The following is a 23,958-nucleotide window of genomic DNA, read 5'->3' on the forward strand; positions in this document are numbered from 1 at the left end:
TCTTGATTGACTTGTTAGATTGTTCTCCAATTCAATTCGAATTCGGAATAATCATATCAACTTCACATGGGATTGATGTTGAATTAAAACAGGAACATAAAACTCATATGTAGAGCTCATTCGTAAAACTCACGTTTTGGAGGAATTGACAAAGAAGAAATCGACATTATGAAGCCAATAAAACCTACAATCTGCACAACACACAAAAATACGCGGAATACTGAAATACGAACAATATATCGAATATCGGTCTAGTATTGACTTTTGGAGTCAACTGAAAAAGTGTATCATGATTTCGCGTGAAAACCAGATAAAACCTGCAAAACCGGAATATCGCGAAATTTATTGCAAAACTTAACTTTTTGGTCATAGGTTGACTTTTTGGTGAAAGTGAAAATCAACTTGTCAAAGTCTGGTTAATACAAGTCAAACTTGGGTCAATGTTTTGTGAACTTGTCAAAAAGCAGTTAAAGTAACAAAACTTTTTACAATTTGTCCTTTCAGGTTAACTCTAACTGACTCAGTTAAGTACACAGTCGGGCCTGAACAGAACTGAATCTAAATAATTTGGGCCTAGTTTAATTTATTTGTATTTACATGGTTTGATCCGAATTTAATTAGCCTACTTTATTTGGGTTGAACTAAGGTTTTTATTCCTTTTAACCTAAACAAAATAAATTGCGTCTTCTTCTTCTTCGTACTGCACCCGATTCAGAAATTAACTCAATAAAATCCAAACCTGCAACTACGAAAAATTATCGGTTAAAAGTTTTCTCGGTTGAATATAAAGATTTCCGGTTGTGATGGTGATCAGATCTGGATCAAATTCTCATACGCTAAAAAGAAATATTGGGTTCTTGTTTGTATCATTATGTATTTTTTATTCAATATATGTTGCGTTTCTTATACATACTCCTACCACTCTTAACGACCTTGAGTTTTCAACAACTCATAATCACCTCTTTCGACTTCTGACAAATCAACACAACAAAAAACATGTCACCACATCAAATATTGTTTTCTCGCCGCTTTCTATCGATACAGTCCTGAGGCCAGTTGCGGTGGGTTCGTCAGGAGAAACACTCAAGCAGTTTCTATCTTATTTGAAAGCACAAAGTATTGATGAAATCAATTTTCGTTCACTGCGTGTGTCCTCAGTTTTGGGTGATGGCAGCCCTTTTGGCGGACCTCGTTTAAGCTATGCAAATGGCGTTTGGGTTGATCAAACGATTTCTTTTCATCCTTACTTTGAACATGCGGTGAAAATTCTTCATAATGCTACTTGTATGCAAGGTGATTTCAAGAATAAGGTCAGTTTTGAAAAATTTGTACTTGTTAATACTCGTAGAAACTCCCCTCTTATGACTAAATTTTAGATTTAGCAATGTACATCAATACTAAAATTGTGATATGGTCTTTATTTAATGATTACATCTTTGAGCCCGTCCGTTGCGGGAAGTATTTGTGTTATGTTTGGAATGTAAGAAATAGGAGGTTATGTATATTATTTGAGGAAGAGAGGATTGATGATTTAGAAGTTTGATTGTTCTTGAAAGCTTATCTTTTTATTGCTTATTGCTTTGCTTACTTACAAATGAGGGGTGAAGCCCTCTATTTATACTACACAATGGAATAGTCTAGAACACTTCATCATATACTAGTATCTAGATATTTCCTAAGTATTATCTTAGATATTTTACAAGATTGTTCTACACATTTTGAGTACTACATATTACAAGAAGTTTCTACATAATGGATTACAATCTTGATCAAGTGACTTCGCGTACTTTATCTGCACCTCTTTATTTGTAACACACTCCCTTATGTAATGGTATTTTGTATCGATGTGTTTGCTTCGATCATGGAAGACTGGATTCTTTGCTAGAGCAATCGCAGACTTGTTATCTACATATATCTCTGTAGGTTCCTTTTGAAAAAACTTAAGCTCATTTAGTAACTTCCTGAGCCATATTGCATGATAGGTGCACGATGTTGCTGCTACAAACTCGGCTTCACACGTTGACAGAGTCATAATGGGTTGCTTCTTCGAGCTCCATGTGAACGCCGTATCTCCCATATAGAACACGAAACCACTCGTACTCTTACGATCATCTATGTCTCCAGCCCAATCACTATCACTGTATCCAACTAGCTTGAAGTGATCAGAAGGCGAATAAAACAGGCTATAGTCAATCGTACCTTTGATGTAGCGAAGTATCCTCTTGGCCGCCTTCAAATGATTTATTGTAGGTGCTTCCATGTATCGACTTACTAGTCTAACTCCGTAGAGAATATCTGGCCTCGTGCAGGTTAGGTACCTCAGACTTCCAACCAAACTCTTGTATTGTGTTGGGTCCACCAAGTATCCTTCATCATCTTTTGGACAATTTGAGATTGCAATCCACCGGTGTGTTCATTGACTTGCAGTCATTCATCTTAAACTTCTTGAGCACCTCATTCGCATAACCTTCTTGGGATATGAATATTCCTTCTTTCATTTTTTTTACCTCGATCCCAAGATAGTAGTAAGCCATAAGTCCAATCTCGGTCATCTCGAACTCCCGAACCATTGATTTCTTGAACTCCTCAAACATTTTGGGATTACTACCGGTGAATATCAAGTCATCCACGTATAGGCACACAATCATAACATCTCCATCATTGCTAACTTTGGTGTAGAGGGCATGCTCATGGGGGCATTTCGTAAAGTCATTCTTCTGGAAATACTTGTCTATACTGCTATTCCATGCCCGAGGCGCTTGCTTCAACCCGTATAAGGCTTTTTTCAATTTTAGCACCTTATTCTCTTGACCTTTCACGATGTATCCCAAAGGTTGTTCTATATAGACTTCTTCTTCTAAGTGGCCATTAAGGAACGCTGATTTGACATCCATTTGATAAATCTTCCAATTATGTTGAGCCGCAAGTGAGATTATCAATCTTATAGTTTCTAGACGAGCGACGGGAGCAAATACCTCGTCATAGTCTATGCCGGCTCGTTGACTATATCCCTTCGCCACCAACCTTGCCTTATATCTTTCAACTTCACCTTTGGAATTCTTCTTGGCCTTGTACACCCATTTTACACCAATAGCCTTATGTCCCTTTGGTAGTGTGGCAAGATCCCACGTATTATTCTTCTCGATTGCTTGAATCTCTTCGTCCATAGCACGTTTCCACTTTTGGCTTTTTGCTGCGTCTTCATAACTTATTGGCTCACAATCGGCAAGAAGGCAGAACAATGATAGATCCTCCATAGGCTGGATTACCTCGTACAACTCCCTAATGCTCCTTGTGTAATGTTGTAGCCTACTTGATTCTCCTCCTAATGTTGGTGTCACTTCATTAGGTGTAGTGGTTGGAGTGCGTGGAAAGTGCGGAGATGGTGTACTAGAAGGTTCTTGAACTTCTGGATATTCTTCGTTCCTTGCAGGACTCTTGAATAGATAAAGGAGAAAGTCGTAGTTCTCCTCTTCGGGAACATTCCAATCCCATGTTGCTTCTTCATCGAACACCACATCTCGACTTGAGATTACTTTACCGGTCTTGGGATTGTATAACTTGTAACCTTTCGAACTTGAGTCATAGCCCACGAATATGAGTTTCTCGCTTTTATCATCGAGCTTCGTCCTCTTCTGATTTGGCACATGAGCATATGCCACACTTCCGAACACTCGAAGGTGTGAGATGTCGGGCTTCCTTCTACTCCAAGCTTCAATGGGCGTTTTGTTCTTGGCGCTTCTAGTGGGCGAGCGATTTGCTAGATAGATCGCACAGTCCACTGCCTCAGCCCAAAACTCCTTAGGCATCCTTTTGCTCTTTAACATACTTCGGGCCATATCAAGAATGGTCCTATTTTTTCTTTCCGCAACACCATTTTGTTGAGGTAAATACGGAAGAGTTAGAGGACGTCGTAACCCATTGTTGTCGCAAAATTCCTTGAATTCCTTGGATGTGAACTCTCCTCCACGATCGGATCTCATCGCCTTTATGGTGAGACCACTTTGATTTTCCACAAACGCTTTAAACTTCTTGAACATTCCAAAAACTTCCGACTTCTCTTTTAGAAAATAGACCCATGTCTTTCGGCTAAAATCATCAATGAATAGAAGAAAATATCTATTTTTACCGAAAGACGGTGGGCTTTAAACTTCTGATGGGTCCACATACATCCGTGTGAATAAGTTCTAGAGGTTTCTTCGCTCTACTAGAAGCCTCTATTAGAAAACTGTTTCGGAAGTGCTTTCCTAGAAGGCATCCCTCAAAAATTTGATCCGGATGATTAATTGGAGGCAAACCCTTTACCATTCCTTTACTTGATAATAATTTTAAGCCTCTAAAATTTAAGTGCCCGTATCTCATGTGCCAAAGCCAAGAATTATCTTGAAACATGCTTTTAAACATCTTGGAATGTCATGTTGAATATTTAGCAGAAACATCCTATTCGTTGACATTGGCACTTTAGCAATCAAACCTCCTTTTTGGTCTCTTAAAGAAAGAGTACGATTTATCATGTGAATATCATAGCCTTTCTCTAAGAGTTGTCCAATACTCAGTATATTCGTCTTCATATTGGGCACATAATACACGTTAGTGATAAATTGATGCCTTCTATTTTTCAAGCGGATGAGGATCTTACCTTTGCCTTTAATCGGGACTTTAGAGGAATCTCCGAAGGGGATATTTCCACTTATTACCTCGTTTAACTCCACAAACATGTTTTTGTCACCGCACATATGGTTGCTTGCACCCGTGTCGAGATACCACAAATTTGATTCCCCGTTATCTTCACCTTTGCATGCTAGTAACAAAGTGTTTTCCACGGCTTCGGTATCTTCTTGCACTAAATTTGCTCTTTCTTGCACGTAATTGTTTGACTTCTCGCATTTTGAAGCATAGTGGCCAAATTTATGACAATTATAGCATTTAGTTTGAGAGTTGTCATACCTTGGCCTTCTACTTGTGTAGCCTCTCCCGCGACCTCTTGTTGAGTGAAAATCTTGCATTCTTTCTTCATTTTTTAAGAACTGTAGCCTCCACGTTTGGAATATCCTTGCCCTCGTCCTCGGCCACGTACTTAACCACGACCTTGTTGACTCGGTTGATGAGTCTTTTCACTGCTCTCTTCCTTGAAAGTCAGTTTTGCTTGTAAAGCTTGCTCCAAAGGCTCCTCATTTTTCTTATTGAACCTCTCTTCATGGGCTTGTACTGAACCCATGAGTTCATCGATAGTCATTGATTCTAGATCTTTAGATTCTTCGATGGCTACGACTATATAGTCGAATTTTGAATCTAATGATTTAAGAATCTTTTCAATGACTCTTACATCACTTAGAGTTTCACCATTCCTCTTTAATTGATTGACAATCGCCAAGACTCTTGTAAAATAATCGGAAATTGATTCTGAGTCTTTCTTATTTAAGGATTCGAACTCACCTCGTAGTGTTTGTAGTCGAACCTTTTTCACCTTTTCAACTCCCTTGTGAGAATTCTCCAAGATCTCCCATGCTTTCTTGGCGGTGGTTGCACTTGCAATTTTCTCAAAAGCTCCATCATCTACACTTTGTTGGATAATGGAAAGAGCCTTTTAATCGTTGGTCTTCAATAGTTTTTTCTCCTTACTGAGAGGACCTTTTTCTGCAGGTTCCTCATAGCCATCCTCCACAATCTCCCATAAGTCTTGTCCATCTAGGAAGGTCTTCATTTGGATGTTCCATCGATCATAATTATCCTTTGTGAGGCGAGGAAACGTGATGACATTGTTGGCCATCATCTTGTCGAACCAAGCTCTTGATACCAATTTGTTAGAAATAGGAGGTTATGTATATTATTTGAGGAAGAGAGGATTGATGATTTAGAAGTTTGATTGTTCTTGAAAGCTTATCTTTTTATTGCTTATTGCTTTGCTTACTTACAAATGAGGAGTGAAACCCTCTATTTATACTACACAATGGAATAGTCTAGAACACTTCATCATATACTAGTATCTAGATATTTCCTAAGTATTATCTTAGATATTTTACAAGATTGTTCTACACATTTTGAGTACTACATATTACAAGAAGTTTTTACATAATGGATTACAATCTTGATCCAAAACACTTGAATACTTGCAAGCCCAAATCTAAAATACATAGCCCAAAATCAAGTTTAGTTTCCAACATAGAAACACAAATTAACGATTTATATATACACTTCAATGGCCGAGTACCATTGTGCATCCATTGGCTTGTAAGAGAAAATAAAAATAAATAGTTACTGACGTAAGCGTTACGTCATATTGCTGACGTCATCAACTACTGTTCATCGGGATGTTTGGTTTTAGTATTATATGGTTAATGGTTAATGGTTAATGGTTAATGGTTAATGGTTAGTATTATATGGTTTATGGTTAATGTAGCCTGCTGAAGTAGCCGATGAAGTGAATCTATGGGTCGAAAAGCAAACTAGTGGCATGATTAAAGACATACTTCCAGCTGATGCGGTTAGCACTGAAACCGCATTAATGTTGGCAAATGCTCTCTATTTTAAGGGAGTCTGGAAGGAGAAGTTTGACCGGTCAATGACAAAACTACACGATTTCCATCGCCTCGATGGAACCACAGTGCAAGTACCCTACATGACGACTAATAGTAAACAAATTCTTTGTCAATACGATGGTTTTAAAGTCTTGGGCCTACCTTATGAACAAGGAGAAGATAAACGTCATTTCACAATGTACTTTTATCTCCCAGATAAATCTGATGATCTTCAAAATTTAGTTGAGAAAATAGATTCAAAAGCTGACTTCTTCAAATCTTATATTCCAAGCAAAAAAGTAGAAGTAGAGGAGGTTATGATCCCAAAGTTCAAGATCTCCTATGGGTTTGAAGCTTCTAATATGTTAAAGGAATTAGGTCTAGTGTTACCTTTTATACCTGGAGGTCTAACTAATATGGTGAACTCTTCTTCGAGGGGGAAAGATCTATATATTTCAAGTATTCATCATAAATCGTTTGTGGAGGTGAACGAAGAAGGTACAGAAGCTGCAGCAGCAACTACAGTCTCTATTGTAAATAGCTTAAAAATGGAGTTTATTGCAAGTCATCCATTTTTGATTGTGATTAGAGAAGATATGAGTGCAACTGTTCTGTTTATCGGACAGGTGGTTGACCCCAGTGTTTCTTGATCACGTGAATTCAATCTTAGTGCATATTATGATTGCAATTACTTTTGCTTTTGATTACGAGTCTAGTTGATGCACATTATGCAGTGCTTTATTTTCGTTAGGTTTGGGTAAACAGGGAATTTGTGGTTTTATTTGACAGAATTTAAGTATTAAGTATCTACTAATTGCTTCATACCTGTTACATATTTGTTTTGTAGCACTTAATTGTACGAAATTAGCTTCTTCCAGTAATTACTTCTTATTGTTTTATAGTATTATATTATATATTATGGCTCATTGCAACCGCTTCTGTAATTATATTATGGAAATGCTTTCATATCTGTACCTACATCAAATTGCAGATTAATGTGGCAAAAAATGGGATGTGGTAGTTTGGGTATGAGCTTGTTTCCCTTTACATTAAGGTGGCAAGTCTTTTTTAGGCTATATTTTGTTGACTTCAATATCAAAAGTTCAAAGTCAAATTCTATGTAGGAGGTATTGTTTGGTTGTATTTTCTTTGAATAATAATCATAATTAATATTAATTAATTAATATTAGTATTATAACAATTTTAATGATGATAATAATAATTGTTGGGGTGCAAACCTATCCCACATAGGAGAGAGACAAAAACAAATGTATGTATATAAGTCTAAGGGGAAGTCCCTCTAATACCAATTGGTTTTAGAAAAGGATGGACTCTTGGACTTATATTGCAGGACATTGTGTTTGGGCTATGCGATCTTACAAATGGCATCAGAGCTAGGCTATAGCCCGATGTGGTGAACAACGCAGTGGTGGCGCACCCCTAAGCGCACGGTGCGACATGGCACACCCCTCAGTTTGCTAACGATACTGGAGCAATGGTGCCTTATATCGAAAGTCTTCCTTCCCAAGACGTGGAAGTGCGGCGTGTCCCGATGGTGAAAGAAAAGTGAAAGAAAGAGATCGGCGGTATAAGAGGCGTGTCCCGGTAGTGAAAGAAAAGAGACCGGTGATATAAGATGGCGGGAGGCTCGGTGATGTGGTCTTCGGTTTGAGGGGAGGATTGTTGGGGTGCAAACCTATCCCACATAGGAGAGAGACAAAAACAAATGTATGTATATAAGTCTAAGGGGAAGTCCCTCTAATACCAATTGGTTTTAGAAAAGGATGGACTCTTGGGCTTATATTGCCGGACATTGTGTTTGGGCTATGCGATCTTACAATAATAATATAAAATGATGACTAATATCTTATTTAAATCATGTTAATCAAAATTTCATCTGAATGAATCTTAGGGAAGAAGTATATTTAAATAAGTCAAAGCCAGGTTGCTTAACAGTGTTGCCAAAACATCAAATATATATAGTGTTTCCACCACCACAATATCAGTCACACAATCTCATCAATTAATCAGTTTCTTTTGTTTATAACAAAAAATGAACACTCAACAATCAATCAAAAACCAAACCCATGTTTCAATCACACTTTCAAACCACCTCTTGAACAAATCTTACAACTCAAACGTTGTTTTCTCTCCGCTTTCAATCCATGTCGTTCTTAACTTGATCGCGTCAGGTTCCAAAGGCCAAACACTTGACCATTTGCTATCTTTTTTGAAAGCTAAAAATATGGATGAACTTAATGCTCTCTCTTCACAACTTGTGTCCATGATCATGATAGATGGTAGCCCAGCTGTGAAATGTCCCGTTCTTATTGATTAAAAACGTTCCATATTAATTGATTTCGTTGCGAGGTTTTGACCTCTATATGAGACGTTTTTCAAAGACTGCATTCATTTTTAAAACAAACCATAACCTTTATTTCATAGATAAAGGTTTTAAAAAGCTTTACGTAGATTATCAAATAATGATAATCTAAAATATCCTGTTTACACACGACCATTACATAATGGTTTACAATACAAATATGTTACAACAAAATAAGTTTCTTGAATGCAGTTTTTACACAATATCATACAAGCATGGACTCCAAATCTCGTCCTTATTTAAGTATGCGACAGCGGAAGCTCTTAATAATCACCTGAGAATAAACATGCTTAAAACGTCAACAAAAATGTTGGTGAGTTATAGGTTTAACCTATATATATCAAATCATAATAATAGACCACAAGATTTCATATTTCAATACACATCCCATACATAGAGATAAAAATCATTCATATGGTGAACACCTGGTAACCGACATTAACAAGATGCATATATAAGAATATCCCCATCATTCTGGGACACCCTTCGGATATGATATAAATTTCGAAGTACTAAAGCATCCGGTACTTTGGATGGGGTTTGTTAGGCCCAATAGATCTATCTTTAGGATTCGCGTCAATTAGGGTGTCTGTTCCCTAATTCTTAGATTACCAGACTTAATAAAAAGGGCATATTCGATTTCGATAATTCAACCATAGAATGTAGTTTCACGTACTTGTGTCTATTTTGTAAATCATTTATAAAACCTTCATGTATTCTCATCCCAAAAATATTAGATTTTAAAAGTGGGACTATAACTCACTTTCACAGATTTTTACTTCGTCGGGAAGTAAGAGTTGGCCACTGGTTGATTCACGAACCTATAACAATATATACATGTATATCAAAGTATGTTCAAAATATATTTACAACACTTTTAATATATTTTGATGTTTTAAGTTTATTAAGTCAGCTGTCCTCGTTAGTAACCTACAACTAGTTGTCCACAGTTAGATGTACAGAAATAAATCGATAAATATTATCTTGAATCAATCCACGACCCAGTGTATACGTATCTCAGTATTGATCACAACTCAAACTATATATATTTTGGAATCAGCCTCAACCCTGTATAGCTAACTCCAACATTCACATATAGAGTGTCTATGGTTGTTCCGAAATATATATAGATGTGTCGACATGATAGGTCGAAATATTGTATACGTGTCTATGGTATCTCAAGATTACATAATATACAATACAAGTTGATTAAGTTATGGTTGGAATAGATTTGTTACCAATTTTCACGTAGCTAAAATGAGAAAAATTATCCAATCTTGTTTTACCCATAACTTCTTCATTTTAAATCCGTTTTGAGTGAATCAAATTGCTATGGTTTCATATTGAACTCTATTTTATGAATCTAAACAGAAAAAGTATAGGTTTATAGTCGGAAAATAAGTTACAAGTCATTTTTGTAAAGGTAGTCATTTCAGTCGAAAGAACGACGTCTAGATGACCATTTTAGAAAACATACTTCCACTTTGAGTTTAACCATAATTTTTGTATATAGTTTCATGTTTATAATAAAAATCATTTTCTCAGAATAACAACTTTTAAATCAAAGTTTATCATAGTTTTTAATTAACTAACCCAAAACAGCCCGCGGTGTTACTACGACGGCGTAAATCCGGTTTTACGGTGTTTTTCGTGTTTCCAGGTTTTAAATCATTAAGTTAGCATATCATATAGATATAGATAATGTGTTTATTTGATTTTAAAAGTCAAGTTAGAAGGATTAACTTTTGTTTGCGAACAAGTTTAGAATTAACTAAACTATGTTCTAGTGATTACAAGTTTAAACCTTCGAATAAGATAGCTATATATGTATGAATCGAATGATGTTATGAACATCATTACTACCTTAAGTTCCTTGGATAAACCTACTGGAAAAGAGAAAAATGGATCTAGCTTCAACGGATCCTTGGATGGCTCGAAGTTCTTGAAGCAGAATCATGACACGAAAACTAGTTCAAGTAAGATCATCACTTGAAATAAGATTGTTATAGTTATAGAAATTGAACCAAAGTTTGAATATGATTATTACCTTGTATTAGAATGATAACCTACTGTAAGAAACAAAGATTTCTTGAGGTTGGATGATCACCTTACAAGATTGGAAGTGAGCTAGCAAACTTGAAAGTATTCTTGATTTTATGTAACTAGAACTTGTAGAATATATGAAGAACACTTAGAACTTGAAGATAGAACTTGAGAGAGATCAATTAGATGAAGAAAATTGAAGAATGAAAGTGTTTGTAGGTATTTTTGGTCGTTGGTGTATGGATTAGATATAAAGGATATGTAATTTTGTTTTCATGTAAATAAGTCATGAATGATTACTCATATTTTTGTAATTTTATGAGATATTTCATGCTAGTTGCCAAATGATGGTTCCCACATGTGTTAGGTGACTCACATGGGCTGCTAAGAGCTGATCATTGGAGTGTATATACCAATAGTACATACATCTAAAAGCTGTGTATTGTACGAGTACGAATACGGGTGCATACAAGTAGAATTGTTGATGAAACTGAACGAGGATGTAATTGTAAGCATTTTTGTTAAGTAGAAGTATTTTGATAAGTGTATTGAAGTCTTTCAAAAGTGTATAAATACATATTAAAACACTACATGTATATACATTTTAACTGAGTCGTTAAGTCATCGTTAGTCGTTACATGTAAGTGTTGTTTTGAAACCTTTAGGTTAACGATCTTGTTAAATGTTGTTAACCCAATATTTATAATATCAAATGAGATTTTAAATTATTATATTATCATGATATTATCATGATATTATCATGTATGAATATCTCTTAATATGATATATATACATTAAATGTCTTTACAACGATAATCGTTACATATATGTCTCGTTTAAAAATCATTAAGTTAGTAGTCTTGTTTTTACATATGTAGTTCATTGTTAATATACTTAATGATATGTTTACTTATCATAGAATCATGTTAACTATATATATATATCCATATATATGTCATCATATAGTTTTTACAAGTTTTAACGTTCGTGAATCACCGGTCAACTTGGGTGGTCATTTGTCTATATGAAACATATTTCAATTAATCAAGTCTTAACAAGTTTGATTGCTTAACATGTTGGAAACATTTAATCATGTAAATATCAATCTCAATTAATATATATAAACATGGAAAAGTTCGGGTCACTACAGTACCTACCCGTTAAATAAATTTCGTCCCGAAATTTTAAGCTGTTGAAGGTGTTGACGAATCTTCTGGAAATAGATGCGGGTATTTCTTCTTCATCTGATCTTCACGCTCCCAGGTGAACTCGGGTCCTCTACGAGCATTCCATCGAACCTTAATAATTGGTATCTTGTTTTGCTTAAGTCTTTTAACCTCACGATCCATTATTTCGACGGGTTCTTCGATGAATTGAAGTTTTTCGTTGATTTAGATTTCATCTAACGGAATAGTGAGATCTTCTTTAGCAAAACATTTCTTCAAATTCGAGACGTGGAAAGTGTTATGTACAGCCGCGAGTTGTTGAGGTAACTCAAGTCGGTAAGCTACTGGTCCGACACGATCAATAATCTTGAATGGTCCAATATACCTTGGATTTAATTTCCCTCGTTTACCAAATCGAACAACGCCTTTCCAAGGTGCAACTTTAAGCATGACCATCTCTCCAATTTCAAATTCTATATCTTTTCTTTTAATGTCAGCGTAGCTCTTTTGTCGACCTTGGGCGGTTTTCAACCGTTGTTGAATTTGGATGATCTTCTCGGTAGTTTCTTGTATAATCTCCGGACCCGTAATCTGTCTATCCCCCACTTCACTCCAACAAATCGGAGACCTGCTAACGGTAGATGTCGATCCCAACTATTTCCGAAATCAATAACACATGCTCGTAGCATGTCTTCAAGCGTTTGTATCGTCCTTTCGCTCTGCCCATCAGTTTGTGGATGATAGGCAGTACTCATGTCTAGACGAGTTCCTAATGCTTGCTGTAATGTCTGCCAGAATCTTGAAATAAATCTGTCATCCCTATCAGAGATAATAGAGATTGGTATTCCATGTCTGGAGACGACTTCCTTCAAATACAGTCGTGCTAACTTCTCCATCTTGTCATCTTCTCTTATTGGCAGGAAGTGTGCTGATTTGGTGAGACGATCAACTATTACCCAAATAGTATCAAAACCACTTGCAGTCCTTGGCAATTTAGTGATGAAATTCATGGTAATGTTGAAGTAGACCTGATGGTTTCTGATGCTCAGCTTTGACCTTAGAACACGTCAAACATTCTCCTACGTATTTAGCAACATCGGCTTTCATATCCGGCCACCAAAAATGTTTCTTGAGATCCTTGTACATCTTCCCCGTTCCAGGATGTATTGAGTATCTGGTTTTATGAGCTTCTCTAAGTACCATTTCTCTCATATCTCCAAATTTTGGTACCCAAATCCTTTCAGCCCTATACCGGGTTCTGTCTTCCCGAATATTAAGGTGCTTCTCCGATCCTTTGGGTATTTCATCCTTTAAATTTCCCTCTTTTAAAACTCCTTGTTGCGCCTCCTTTATTTGAGTAGTAAGGTTATTATGAATCATTATATTCATAGATTTTACTCGAATGGGTTCTCTGTCCTTCCTGCTCAAGGCATCGGCTACCACATTTGCCTTCCCCGGGTGGTAACGAATCTCAAAGTTGTAATCATTCAATAATTCAATCCACCTACGCTGCCTCATATTCAGTTGTTTCTGATTAAATATGTGTTGAAGACTTTTGTGGTCGGTATATATAATACTTTTAACCCCATATAAGTAGTGCCTCCAAGTCTTTAATGCAAAAACAACCGCGCCTAATTCCAAATCATGCGTCGTATAATTTTGTTCGTGAATCTTCAATTGTCTAGATGCATAAGCAATCACCTTCGTTCGTTGCATTAATACACAACCGAGACCTTGCTTTGATGCGTCACAATAAATCACAAAATCATCATTCCCTTCAGGCAATGACAATATAGGTGTCGTAGTTAGCTTTTTCTTCAATAACTGAAACGCTTTCTCTTGTTCATCATTCCATTCAAATTTCTTCCCTTTATGCGTTAATGAGTCAAGGGTTTTGCTATTCTGGAAAAGTCTTGGATTAACCTTCTGTAGTAACCAGCTAGTCCTAAAAACTGGCGTATGTGTTTCGGAGTTTTCGGGGTTTCTCACTTTTCAACAGTTTCTATCGTTGCCGGATCCACTTTAATACCTTCTTTGTTTACTATATGACCGAGGAATTGAACTTCTTCCAACCAAAATGCACACTTTGAAAACTTAGCGTACAATTCTTCCTTCCTCAATACTTCTAACACCTTTCTCAAATGTTCACCGTGTTCTTGGTCATTCTTTGAGTAAATAAGTATGTCATCAATGAAAACAATGACAAACTTGTCAAGGTATGGTCCACACACTCGGTTCATAAGGTCCATGAACACAGCTGGTGCGTTAGTTAAACCAAACGGCATGACCATAAACTCGTAATGACCGTAACGTGTTCTGAAAGCAGTCTTTGTAATATCATCTTCTTTCACCCGCATTTGATGATACCCGGAACGTAAGTCAATCTTTGAATAAACAGACGAGCCTTGTAGTTGATCAAATAAGTCGTCGATTCTCGGTAGTGGGTAGCAGTTTTGATGGTAAGTTTGTTCAACTCTCGGTAGTCGATACACAACTTGAATGTACCATCTTTCTTCTTGACAAACAAAACAGGAGCTCCCTACGGTGATGTGCTTGGTCGAATGAAACCACGCTCTAAAAGTTCTTGTAATTGGCTTTGCAGTTCTTTCATCTCGCTGGGTGCGAGTCTGTAAGGAGCACGAGCTATTGGTGCAGCTCCTGGTACAAGATCTATTTGAAATTCAACGGATCTATGTGGGGGTAATCCCGGTAATTCTTTCGGAAATACATCGGGAAATTCTTTTGCAATGGGAACATCATTGATGCTCTTTTCTTCAGTTTGTACTTTCTTGACGTGTGCTAGAACAGCATAGCAACCTTTTCTTATTAGTTTTTGTGCCTTCAAATTACTAATAAGATGTAGCTTCCTGTTGCCCTTTTCTCCGTACACCATTAAGGGTTTTCCTTTTTCTCGTATAATGCGAATTGCATTTTTGTAACAAACGATCTCTGCTTTCACTTCTTTCAACCAGTCCATACCGATTATCACATCAAAACTCCCTAACTCTACTGGTATCAAATCAATCTTAAATGTTTCGCTAACCAGTTTAATTTCTCGATTCCGACATATATTATCTGCTGAAATTAATTTACCATTTGCTAATTCGAGTAAAATTTACTATCCAAAGGCGTCAATGGACAACTTAATTTAGCACAAAAATCTCTACTCATATAGCTTCTATCCGCACCCGAATCAAATAAAGCGTAAGCAGATTTATTGTCAATAAGAAACGTACCCGTAACAAGCTCCGGGTCTTCCTGTGCCTCTGCCGCATTAATATTGAAAACTCTTCCGCGGCCTTGTCCATTCGTGTTCTCCTGGTTCGGGCAATTTCTAATAATGTGGCCCGGTTTTCCACATTTATAACAAACTACATTGGCATAACTTGCTCCGACACTACTTGCTCCGCCATTACTCATTCCGACACCATTTGTTCCTTTCGTTCTATTAACCCCTGGTTCGTAGACCTCACACTTCGCCGCGCTATGACCATTTCTTTTATACTTGTTGCAAAATTTGGTGCAGAAGCCCGAGTGATACTTTTCACACCTTTGGCATAGCTGCTTCTGATTGTTGTTGTTGTTGCGGTTATTATTGTTGTTGGGATGATTGTTGTAGTTGTTGTTGTTGTTGTTGTTGTTATTGTTGGGCCGTTTGTTGTAGTTGCGATTGATGTTGCGATAGTTGGGATAATTGTTGCGATTATTGTTGTAATTGCTGTTGTTGTTGTATTGGTGATTCTTATCACCGTTTTCCTCCCACTTTCTTTTGACTTGCTTCACATTGGCCTCTTCAGCAGTCTGTTCTTTAATTCTTTCTTCAATCTGGTTCACTAGTTTGTGAGCCATTCTACATGCCTGTTGTATGGAGGCGGGCTCGTGTGAACTTATATCTTCTTGGATTCTTTCCGGTAATCCTTTAACAAACGCGTCGATCTTCTCTTCCTCATCTTCGAATGCTCCCGGACACAATAGGCACAATTCTGTGAATCGTCTTTCGTACGTGGTAATATCAAATCCTTGGGTTCGTAACCCTCTAAGTTCTGTCTTGAGCTTATTGATCTCGGTTCTGGAACGGTATTTCTCGTTCATCAAGTGCTTGAATGCTGACCACGGTAGTGCGTACGCATCGTCTTGTCCCACTTGCTCTAGATAGGTATTCCACCATGTTAACGCAGAACCTGTGAAGGTATGCGTAGCGTACTTCACTTTGTCCTCTTCAGTACACTTACTTATGGCAAACACCGATTCGACCTTCTCGGTCCACCGTTTCAATACGATCGGTCCTTCGGTTCCATCAAATTCCAAAGGTTTGCAGGAAGTGAATTCTTTGTAGGTGCATCCTACACGATTTCCTGTACTGCTAGATCCAAGGTTATTGTTGGTATGTAGCGCAGCCTGTACTGCGGCTATGTTTGAAGCTAGAAAAGTACAGAATTCCTCTTCATTCATATTCACAGTGTGTCGAGTAGTTGGTGCCATTTCCTTTAAAATAGTCAAATGGAACAAGTTAATCATACAGAATATTAAGAGTAGTTAATAGTATTTCGTAGCATAATATGAACTCATTTATAAAGCTTTTTCTTCATATTAGCGTTTTATAAGTTTAAATTCGGGTAGTACCTACCCGTTAAGTTCATACTTAGTAGCTAATATACAATTCAACTACTACAATTCTATATGAAAAACTGATTATAATAATATTTCGCCTTTAAACTTTTACACAATATTTTACAAACTTACAATACCGCTTATTTTACATATAGCATGAAATATAGCACACAATAAATTTGATACAAGATGGTTGTGAAGATAATTCTAGCTAGTACACAAGTCGTTCAGCAAAGGCAATAAAGACACGTAATTCATACGTCCAGAAACAAGTCATGCATTCTGGTTTTACTAGGATTACTTCCCATCCTTGGTCTTGTGGAACATAACCGTTATGGCCGTTGATAAGACAGCGTGTTGTAACGTCGTCAAAGGTACGAGGGTTACGTAATGTCCAACAGTCCCGTAACAATCTAAAAACCTCATTTCTTACCCCAATTACCGACTCCATCACTTGTGGAAACGTTTTGTTTAATAGTTGTAGCCCGATGTTCTTGTTCTCACTTTGGTGAGAAGCGAACATTACTAATCCGTAAGCATAACATGCTTCTTTATGTTGCATGTTAGCCGCTTTTTCTAAATCACGAAGTCCAATATTCGGATATATTGAGTCAAAATAATTTCTTAACCCATTGCGTAAAATAGCATTTGGGTTCCCCGCAATATATGCGTCAAAGTAAACACATCGTAACTTATGGATTTCCCAATGTGATATCCCCCATCTTTCGAACGAAAGTCTTTTATAAACCAAGGCATTCTTGGAACGTTCTTCGAATGTCTTACAAACTGATCTCGCCTTAAATAGTTGTGCCGAAGAATTCTGACCGACTCTAGACAAGATTTCATCAATCATGTCTCCGGGTAGGTCTCTTAAAATATTGGGTTGTCTATCCATTTTGTGTTTTTATACTGTAAAATAGACAAGAGTTAGATTCATAAAAAAAAATACTTATTAATACAAGCAATTTTTACATATATCATAAAGCATAAGCATACTATATTACATATATTACACCACACGAATACAACTATCTTATTCCGACTCGCTTGTTTCTTCTTCTTCGGTTTTGGTTCGTTTTGCCAAGTTTATAGGGATATATGATGTTCCCCTAATACGAGCCGTCGTTTTCCACATTGGTTTAGAAAAACCTGGTGGTTTAGAGGTTCCCGGGTCATTGTTACAACTTAAGGACTTCGGGGGTTGACGATACATATAAAGTTCATCGGGGTTGGAATTAGATTTCTCTATTTTTATGCCCTTTCCCTTATTATTTTCTTTTGCCTTTTTAAATTCAGTTGGGGTAATTTCTATAACATCATCGGAATTCTCGTCGGAATCCGATTCATCGGAGAATTGGTAATCCTCCCAATATTTTGCTTCCTTGGCGGAAACACCATTGACCATAATTAACCTTGGTCGGTTGGTTGAGGATTTTCTTTTACTTAACCGTTTTATTATTTCCCCCACCGGTTCCGATTCTTCTTCCGGTTCCGATTCTTCTTCCGGTTCCGATTCTTCTTCCGGTTCCGACTCTTCTTCCGGTTCCTCTTCGGGAACTTGTGAATCAGTCCACGAATCATTCCAATTTACATTTGACTCTTCATTATTATTAGGTGAGTCAATGGGACTTGTTCTAGAGGTAGACATCTATCACATAATATCAAACGCGTTAAGAGATTAATATATCACATAATATTCACATGTTAAAAATATATAGTTTCGAACAAAATTTGTTAAGCAATCATTTTTCAAGTAAACACGGTCGAAGTCCAGACTCACTAATGCATCCTAACAAACTCGATAAGACACACTAATGCAAAATTTTGGTTCTCTAAGACCAACGCTCGGATACCAACTGAAATGTCCCGTTCTTATTGATTAAAAACGTTCCATATTAATTGATTTCTTTGCGAGGTTTTGACCTCTATATGAGACGTTTTTCAAAGACTGCATTCATTTTTAAAACAAACCATAACCTTTATTTCATAGATAAAGGTTTTAAAAAGCTTTACGTAGATTATCAAATAATGATAATCTAAAATATCCTGTTTACACACGACCATTACATAATGGTTTACAATACAAATATGTTACAACAAAATAAGTTTCTTGAATGCAGTTTTTACACAATATCATACAAGCATGGACTCCAAATCTCGTCCTTATTTAAGTATGCGACAGCGGAAGCTCTTAATAATCACCTGAGAATAAACATGCTTAAAACGTCAACAAAAATGTTGGTGAGTTATAGGTTTAACATATATATATCAAATCATAATAATAGACCACAAGATTTCATATTTCAATACACATCCCATACATAGAGATAAAAATCATTCATATGGTGAACACCTGGTAACCGACATTAACAAGATGCATATATAAGAATATCCCCATCATTCCGGGACACCCTTCGGATATGATATAAATTTCGAAGTACTAAAGCATCCGGTACTTTGGATGGGGTTTGTTAGGCCCAATAGATCTATCTTTAGGATTCGCGTCAATTAGGGTGTCTGTTCCCTAATTCTTAGATTACCAGACTTAATAAAAAGGGGCATATTCGATTTCGATAATTCAACCATAGAATGTAGTTTCACGTACTTGTGTCTATTTTGTAAATCATTTATAAAACCTGTATGTATTCTCATCCCAAAAATATTAGATTTTAAAAGTGGGACTATAACTCACTTTCACAGATTTTTACTTCGTCGGGAAGTAAGACTTGGCCACTGGTTGATTCACGAACCTATAACAATATATACATATATATCAAAGTATGTTCAAAATATATTTACAACACTTTTAATATATTTTGATGTTTTAAGTTTATTAAGTCACCTGTCCTCGTTAGTAACCTACAACTAGTTGTCCACAGTTAGATGTACAGAAATAAATCGATAAATATTATCTTGAATCAATCCACGACCCAGTGTATACGTATCTCAGTATTGATCACATCTCAAACTATATATATTTTGGAATCAACCTCAACCCTGTATAGCTAACTCCAACATTCACATATAGAGTGTCTATAGTTGTTCCGAAATATATATAGATGTGTCGACATGATAGGTCGAAACATTGTATACGTGGCTATGGTATCTCAAGATTACATAATATACAATACAAGTTGATTAAGTTATGGTTGGAATAGATTTGTTACCAATTTTCACGTAGCTAAAATGAGAAAAATTATCCAATCTTGTTTTACCCATAACTTCTTCATTTTAAATTCGTTTTGAGTGAATCAAATTGCTATGGTTTCATATTGAACTCTATTTTATGAATCTAAACAGAAAAAGTATAGGTTTATAGTCGGAAAATAAGTTACAAGTCGTTTTTGTAAAGGTAGTCATTTCAGTCGAAAGAACGACGTCTAGATGACCATTTTAGAAAACATACTTCCACTTTGAGTTTAACCATAATTTTTGGATATAGTTTCATGTTTATAATAAAATTCATTTTCTCAGAATAACAACTTTTAAATCAAAGTTTATCATAGTTTTTAATTAACTAACCCAAAACAGCCCGCGGTGTTACTACGACGGCGTAAATCCGGTTTTACGGTGTTTTTCGTGTTTCCAGGTTTTAAATCATTAAGTTAGCATATCATATAGATATAAAACATGTGTTTATTTGATTTTAAAAGTCAAGTTAGAAGGATTAACTTTTGTTTGCGAACAAGTTTAGAATTAACTAAACTATGTTCTAGTGATTACAAGTTTAAACCTTCGAATAAGATAGCTTTATATGTATGAATCGAATGATGTTATGAACATCATTACTACCTTAAGTTCCTTGGATAAACCTACTGGAAAAGAGAAAATGGATCTAGCTTCAACGGATCCTTGGATGGCTCGAAGTTCTTGAAGCAGAATCATGACACGAAAACAAGTTCAAGTAAGATCATCACTTGAAATAAGATTGTTATAGTTATATAAATTGAACCAAAGTTTGAATATGATTATTACCTTGTATTAGAATGATAACCTACTGTAAGAAACAAAGATTTCTTGAGGTTGGATGATCACCTTACAAGATTGGAAGTGAGCTAGCAAACTTGAAAGTATTCTTGATTTTATGTAACTAGAACTTGTAGAATATATGAAGAACACTTAGAACTTGAAGATAGAACTTGAGAGAGATCAATTAGATGAATAAAATTGAAGAATGAAAGTGTTTGTAGGTATTTTTGGTCGTTGGTGTATGGATTAGATATAAAGGATATGTAATTTTGTTTTCATGTAAATAAGTCATGAATGATTACTCATATTTTTGTAATTTTATGAGATATTTCATGCTAGTTGCCAAATGATGGTTCCCACATGTGTTAGGTGACTCACATGGGCTGCTAAGAGCTGATCATTGGAGTGTATATACCAATAGTACATACATCTAAAAGCTGTGTATTGTACGAGTACGAATACGGGTGCATACGAGTAGAATTGTTGATGAAACTGAACGAGGATGTAATTGTAAGCATTTTTGTTAAGTAGAAGTATTTTGATAAGTGTATTGAAGTCTTTCAAAAGTGTATAAATACATATTAAAACACTACATGTATATACATTTTAACTGAGTCGTTAAGTCATCGTTAGTCGTTACATGTAAGTGTTGTTTTGAAACCTTTAGGTTAACGATCTTGTTAAATGTTGTTAACCCAATATTTATAATATCAAATGAGATTTTAAATTATTATATTATCATGATATTATCATGTATGAATATCTCTTAATATGATATATATATACATTAAATGTCTTTACGACGATAATCGTTACATATATGTCTCGTTTAAAAATCATTAAGTTAGTAGTCTTGTTTTTACATATGTAGTTCATTGTTAATATACTTAATGATATGTTTACTTATCATAGTATCATGTTAACTATATATATATACCCATATATATGTCATCATATAGTTTTTACAAGTTTTAACGTTCGTGAATCACCGGTCAACTTGGGTGGTCATTTGTCTATATGAAACATATTTCAATTAATCAAGTCTTAACAAGTTTGATTGCTTAACATGTTGGAAACATTTAATCATGTAAATATCAATCTCAATTAATATATATAAACATGGAAAAGTTCGGGTCACTACAAGCTGGTGGGCCACGGTTGTCTTTTGCAAATGGGGTTTGGGTTGAGCAAACCGTTTCTCTTAAACCTTCTTTTAAACAGGTTGTGGAAACTGTTCATAAAGCTGCTTGTAATCATGTCAATTTCCAAACCAGGGTCAGTTCTATTTTAATTGCATTTATTTCTTTATTATTTGGAATGTTTGAATTTTCAAATACTTGGTTTGATTCCTGCTAAAAGATATAAAACTCATAGAAGTAGAATTGTAATAATAGGAATGTGTAGTTAAAATTTAGTACGGAATAATAGTCTATAAAGCACCGGATCAATAATTATGTGAGTTTCTTCCTCATATAGTCCTGTTAATTAGAGAAAGTATAAATAAATAACTTTTAAACATCCATGGAATTCCCCGACTCGTTCTAGCTAGGCGGGATTTTAAAGTAGTACGACTAGTCCCGAACTAGTCTGCAGTCGATTTATTTGGTCAAAGTTGTCAGAATTTCATTTTAGCCGGTTAAAGTCGGATTTATTAGTTCAAAGTCATTTTATTCGGTCAAAGTAAGTCAATTATAACGAAAGTCAAAGTTGGTCAACGTCCGACTAGTATCAGGTCTCCAACTTTTCCGATTAGTTTCTACATGGTCTCAATTGACTACTTTTAAAACTTGAGAAATAACTGCCTTATATATATGGTGATAGCTAATAGTTTTATGTATGTTTCTGATTATTAAAGGCTGCTGAGGTTGTTGAAGAAGTGAATTTGTGGGCCGAAAAACAAACTAACGGTCTCATTCAAGACATCCTTCCAGCTGGCGCGGTTGACAACTCTACGAGGCTCATATTTGCAAATGCAATCTATTTTAAGGGATCCTGGAGTGAAAAGTTTGACCCGTTAAAGACTAAAGACTTTGACTTTCACCTTCTTGATGGTAGCAAAGTTCTAGTACCCTTCATGACAAGCAAGAAAAAACAGTTCTTGCGCAAATATGAAGATTTCAAAGTATTAGGTCTTCCGTATGAAAATGGTAATGATAAACGACGTTTTACAATGTACATCTTCCTCCCAGATGCAAAAGATGGCATATCATCTTTAATACAAAAAGTCGGCTCCCTATCTGACTTTTTGGAGCGTCACATTCCACGCCGAAAAGGCGAGGTCGGGAAATTTTTGATCCCAAAGTTTAAGATTTCATTTGGGTTTGAAGCGTCTGAGACGTTGAAAGAATTAGGCCTCTTGTTGCCTTTTAGCAACACACAAGGTTTGAGTGAAATGTCTTACGTGGATGAAAAGTTGTATGTTTCGAGCATTCAACATAAATCATTCGTGGAGGTGAATGAAGAAGGTACCGAAGCTGCAGCAGTCACTGGAGCTGTCATTATGTTACAATCTGCCGAGATTACTTATGCTAAGGTTGACTTTGTGGCAGATCATCCGTTTTTGTTTGTGATTAAAGAAGATACAAGTGGAGCCGTGCTATTCATGGGTCAGATTGTTGATCCAACTATCAACTGATTCCGATGTTTACATCTTTGTGTATCGATCCACCCAAAAGTGACTTAGAGTGCGACTTTCAAGGAAACCACCACTTTACACCCCGATCCCATCGAGATAGTTCTCTTAAGAGTGGTAAATAGGTGATGAGAGGCAACATATGTTGTATATGAGAGTTTCGAATTCGGATTTCTGAGAGTCGTGTAATCACTTTCAGATCAAAGTATTTCGATGGTACTATCGAAATCTTCAATCGGATAAAACTCAGAATATTTGAACAATGAATCTGTGTTTTTTGTGTGTATAAATTTGATTAAAACGTACCAAATAAATAACCAAAAACCGGGTGTTTTATAACTACCGAATGGCAGTTCCATAACTGCCGAATGGCAGTTTCATAACTGCTAAAAAATGGGTGTTTTATCCGGGCTTTTTATTTTGGGTCAAACCGGGTCAAAATCGAATTTCAACACATTTTTAATAAAGCAATGTTAACCCAGCCAGGGGCTCTGCCCCTTGGACCCTGCCAGGGGTTGCCACCCCTTCGACCCCGCTATTGGGGGCGCTGCCCCCGAACCCCCGTCATCAGTGTTGTAAATCTCCCGAGATCTCTCCGAGATCTCCCCCGAGATCTCGTTTTTCGAAGGCAACCGA

The 23,958-nt window shown here is 36.1% G+C and overlaps 2 protein-coding genes across 2 annotated transcripts; both read left to right on the forward strand.

Annotated features, from left to right (window-relative positions):
- The first annotated feature begins 803 nt into the window (after positions 1-803).
- LOC139848683 (serpin-ZX-like) lies at positions 804-7,168 on the forward strand. Its single transcript, XM_071838393.1, has 2 exons — positions 804-1,310; positions 6,401-7,168. The coding sequence occupies exons 1-2, from the start codon at positions 804-806 to the stop codon at positions 7,166-7,168; spliced, it is 1,275 nt and encodes a 424-aa protein (XP_071694494.1).
- A 1,403-nt stretch (positions 7,169-8,571) lies between these two features.
- On the forward strand, positions 8,572-23,325 carry LOC139846481 (serpin-ZX-like). Its single transcript, XM_071835968.1, has 3 exons — positions 8,572-8,836; positions 21,835-21,965; positions 22,546-23,325. The coding sequence occupies exons 1-3, from the start codon at positions 8,572-8,574 to the stop codon at positions 23,323-23,325; spliced, it is 1,176 nt and encodes a 391-aa protein (XP_071692069.1).
- The last annotated feature ends 633 nt before the right edge of the window (positions 23,326-23,958 follow it).

The sequence above is a fragment of the Rutidosis leptorrhynchoides genome, chromosome 5, assembly GCF_046630445.1.
Source record: "Rutidosis leptorrhynchoides isolate AG116_Rl617_1_P2 chromosome 5, CSIRO_AGI_Rlap_v1, whole genome shotgun sequence".
NCBI classification, from domain to species: Eukaryota; Viridiplantae; Streptophyta; class Magnoliopsida; order Asterales; family Asteraceae; genus Rutidosis; species Rutidosis leptorrhynchoides.

What these genes read in the sequence shown, in the direction of transcription:
- LOC139848683 (XM_071838393.1), top strand. Translation starts at nt 804, where the DNA reads ATGGTGATCAGATCTGGATCAAATTCTCATACGCTAAAAAGAAATATT. An exon ending in AAGGTGATTTCAAGAATAAG is followed by an intron (nt 1,311 to 6,400) that starts GTCAGTTTTGAA and finishes TGGTTAATGTAG; the next exon opens with CCTGCTGAAGTAGCCGATGA.
- LOC139846481 (XM_071835968.1), top strand. Translation starts at nt 8,572, where the DNA reads ATGAACACTCAACAATCAATCAAAAACCAAACCCATGTTTCAATCACA. An exon ending in TGGTAGCCCAGCTGTGAAAT is followed by an intron (nt 8,837 to 21,834) that starts GTCCCGTTCTTA and finishes GGTCACTACAAG; the next exon opens with CTGGTGGGCCACGGTTGTCT. An exon ending in ATGTCAATTTCCAAACCAGG is followed by an intron (nt 21,966 to 22,545) that starts GTCAGTTCTATT and finishes TGATTATTAAAG; the next exon opens with GCTGCTGAGGTTGTTGAAGA.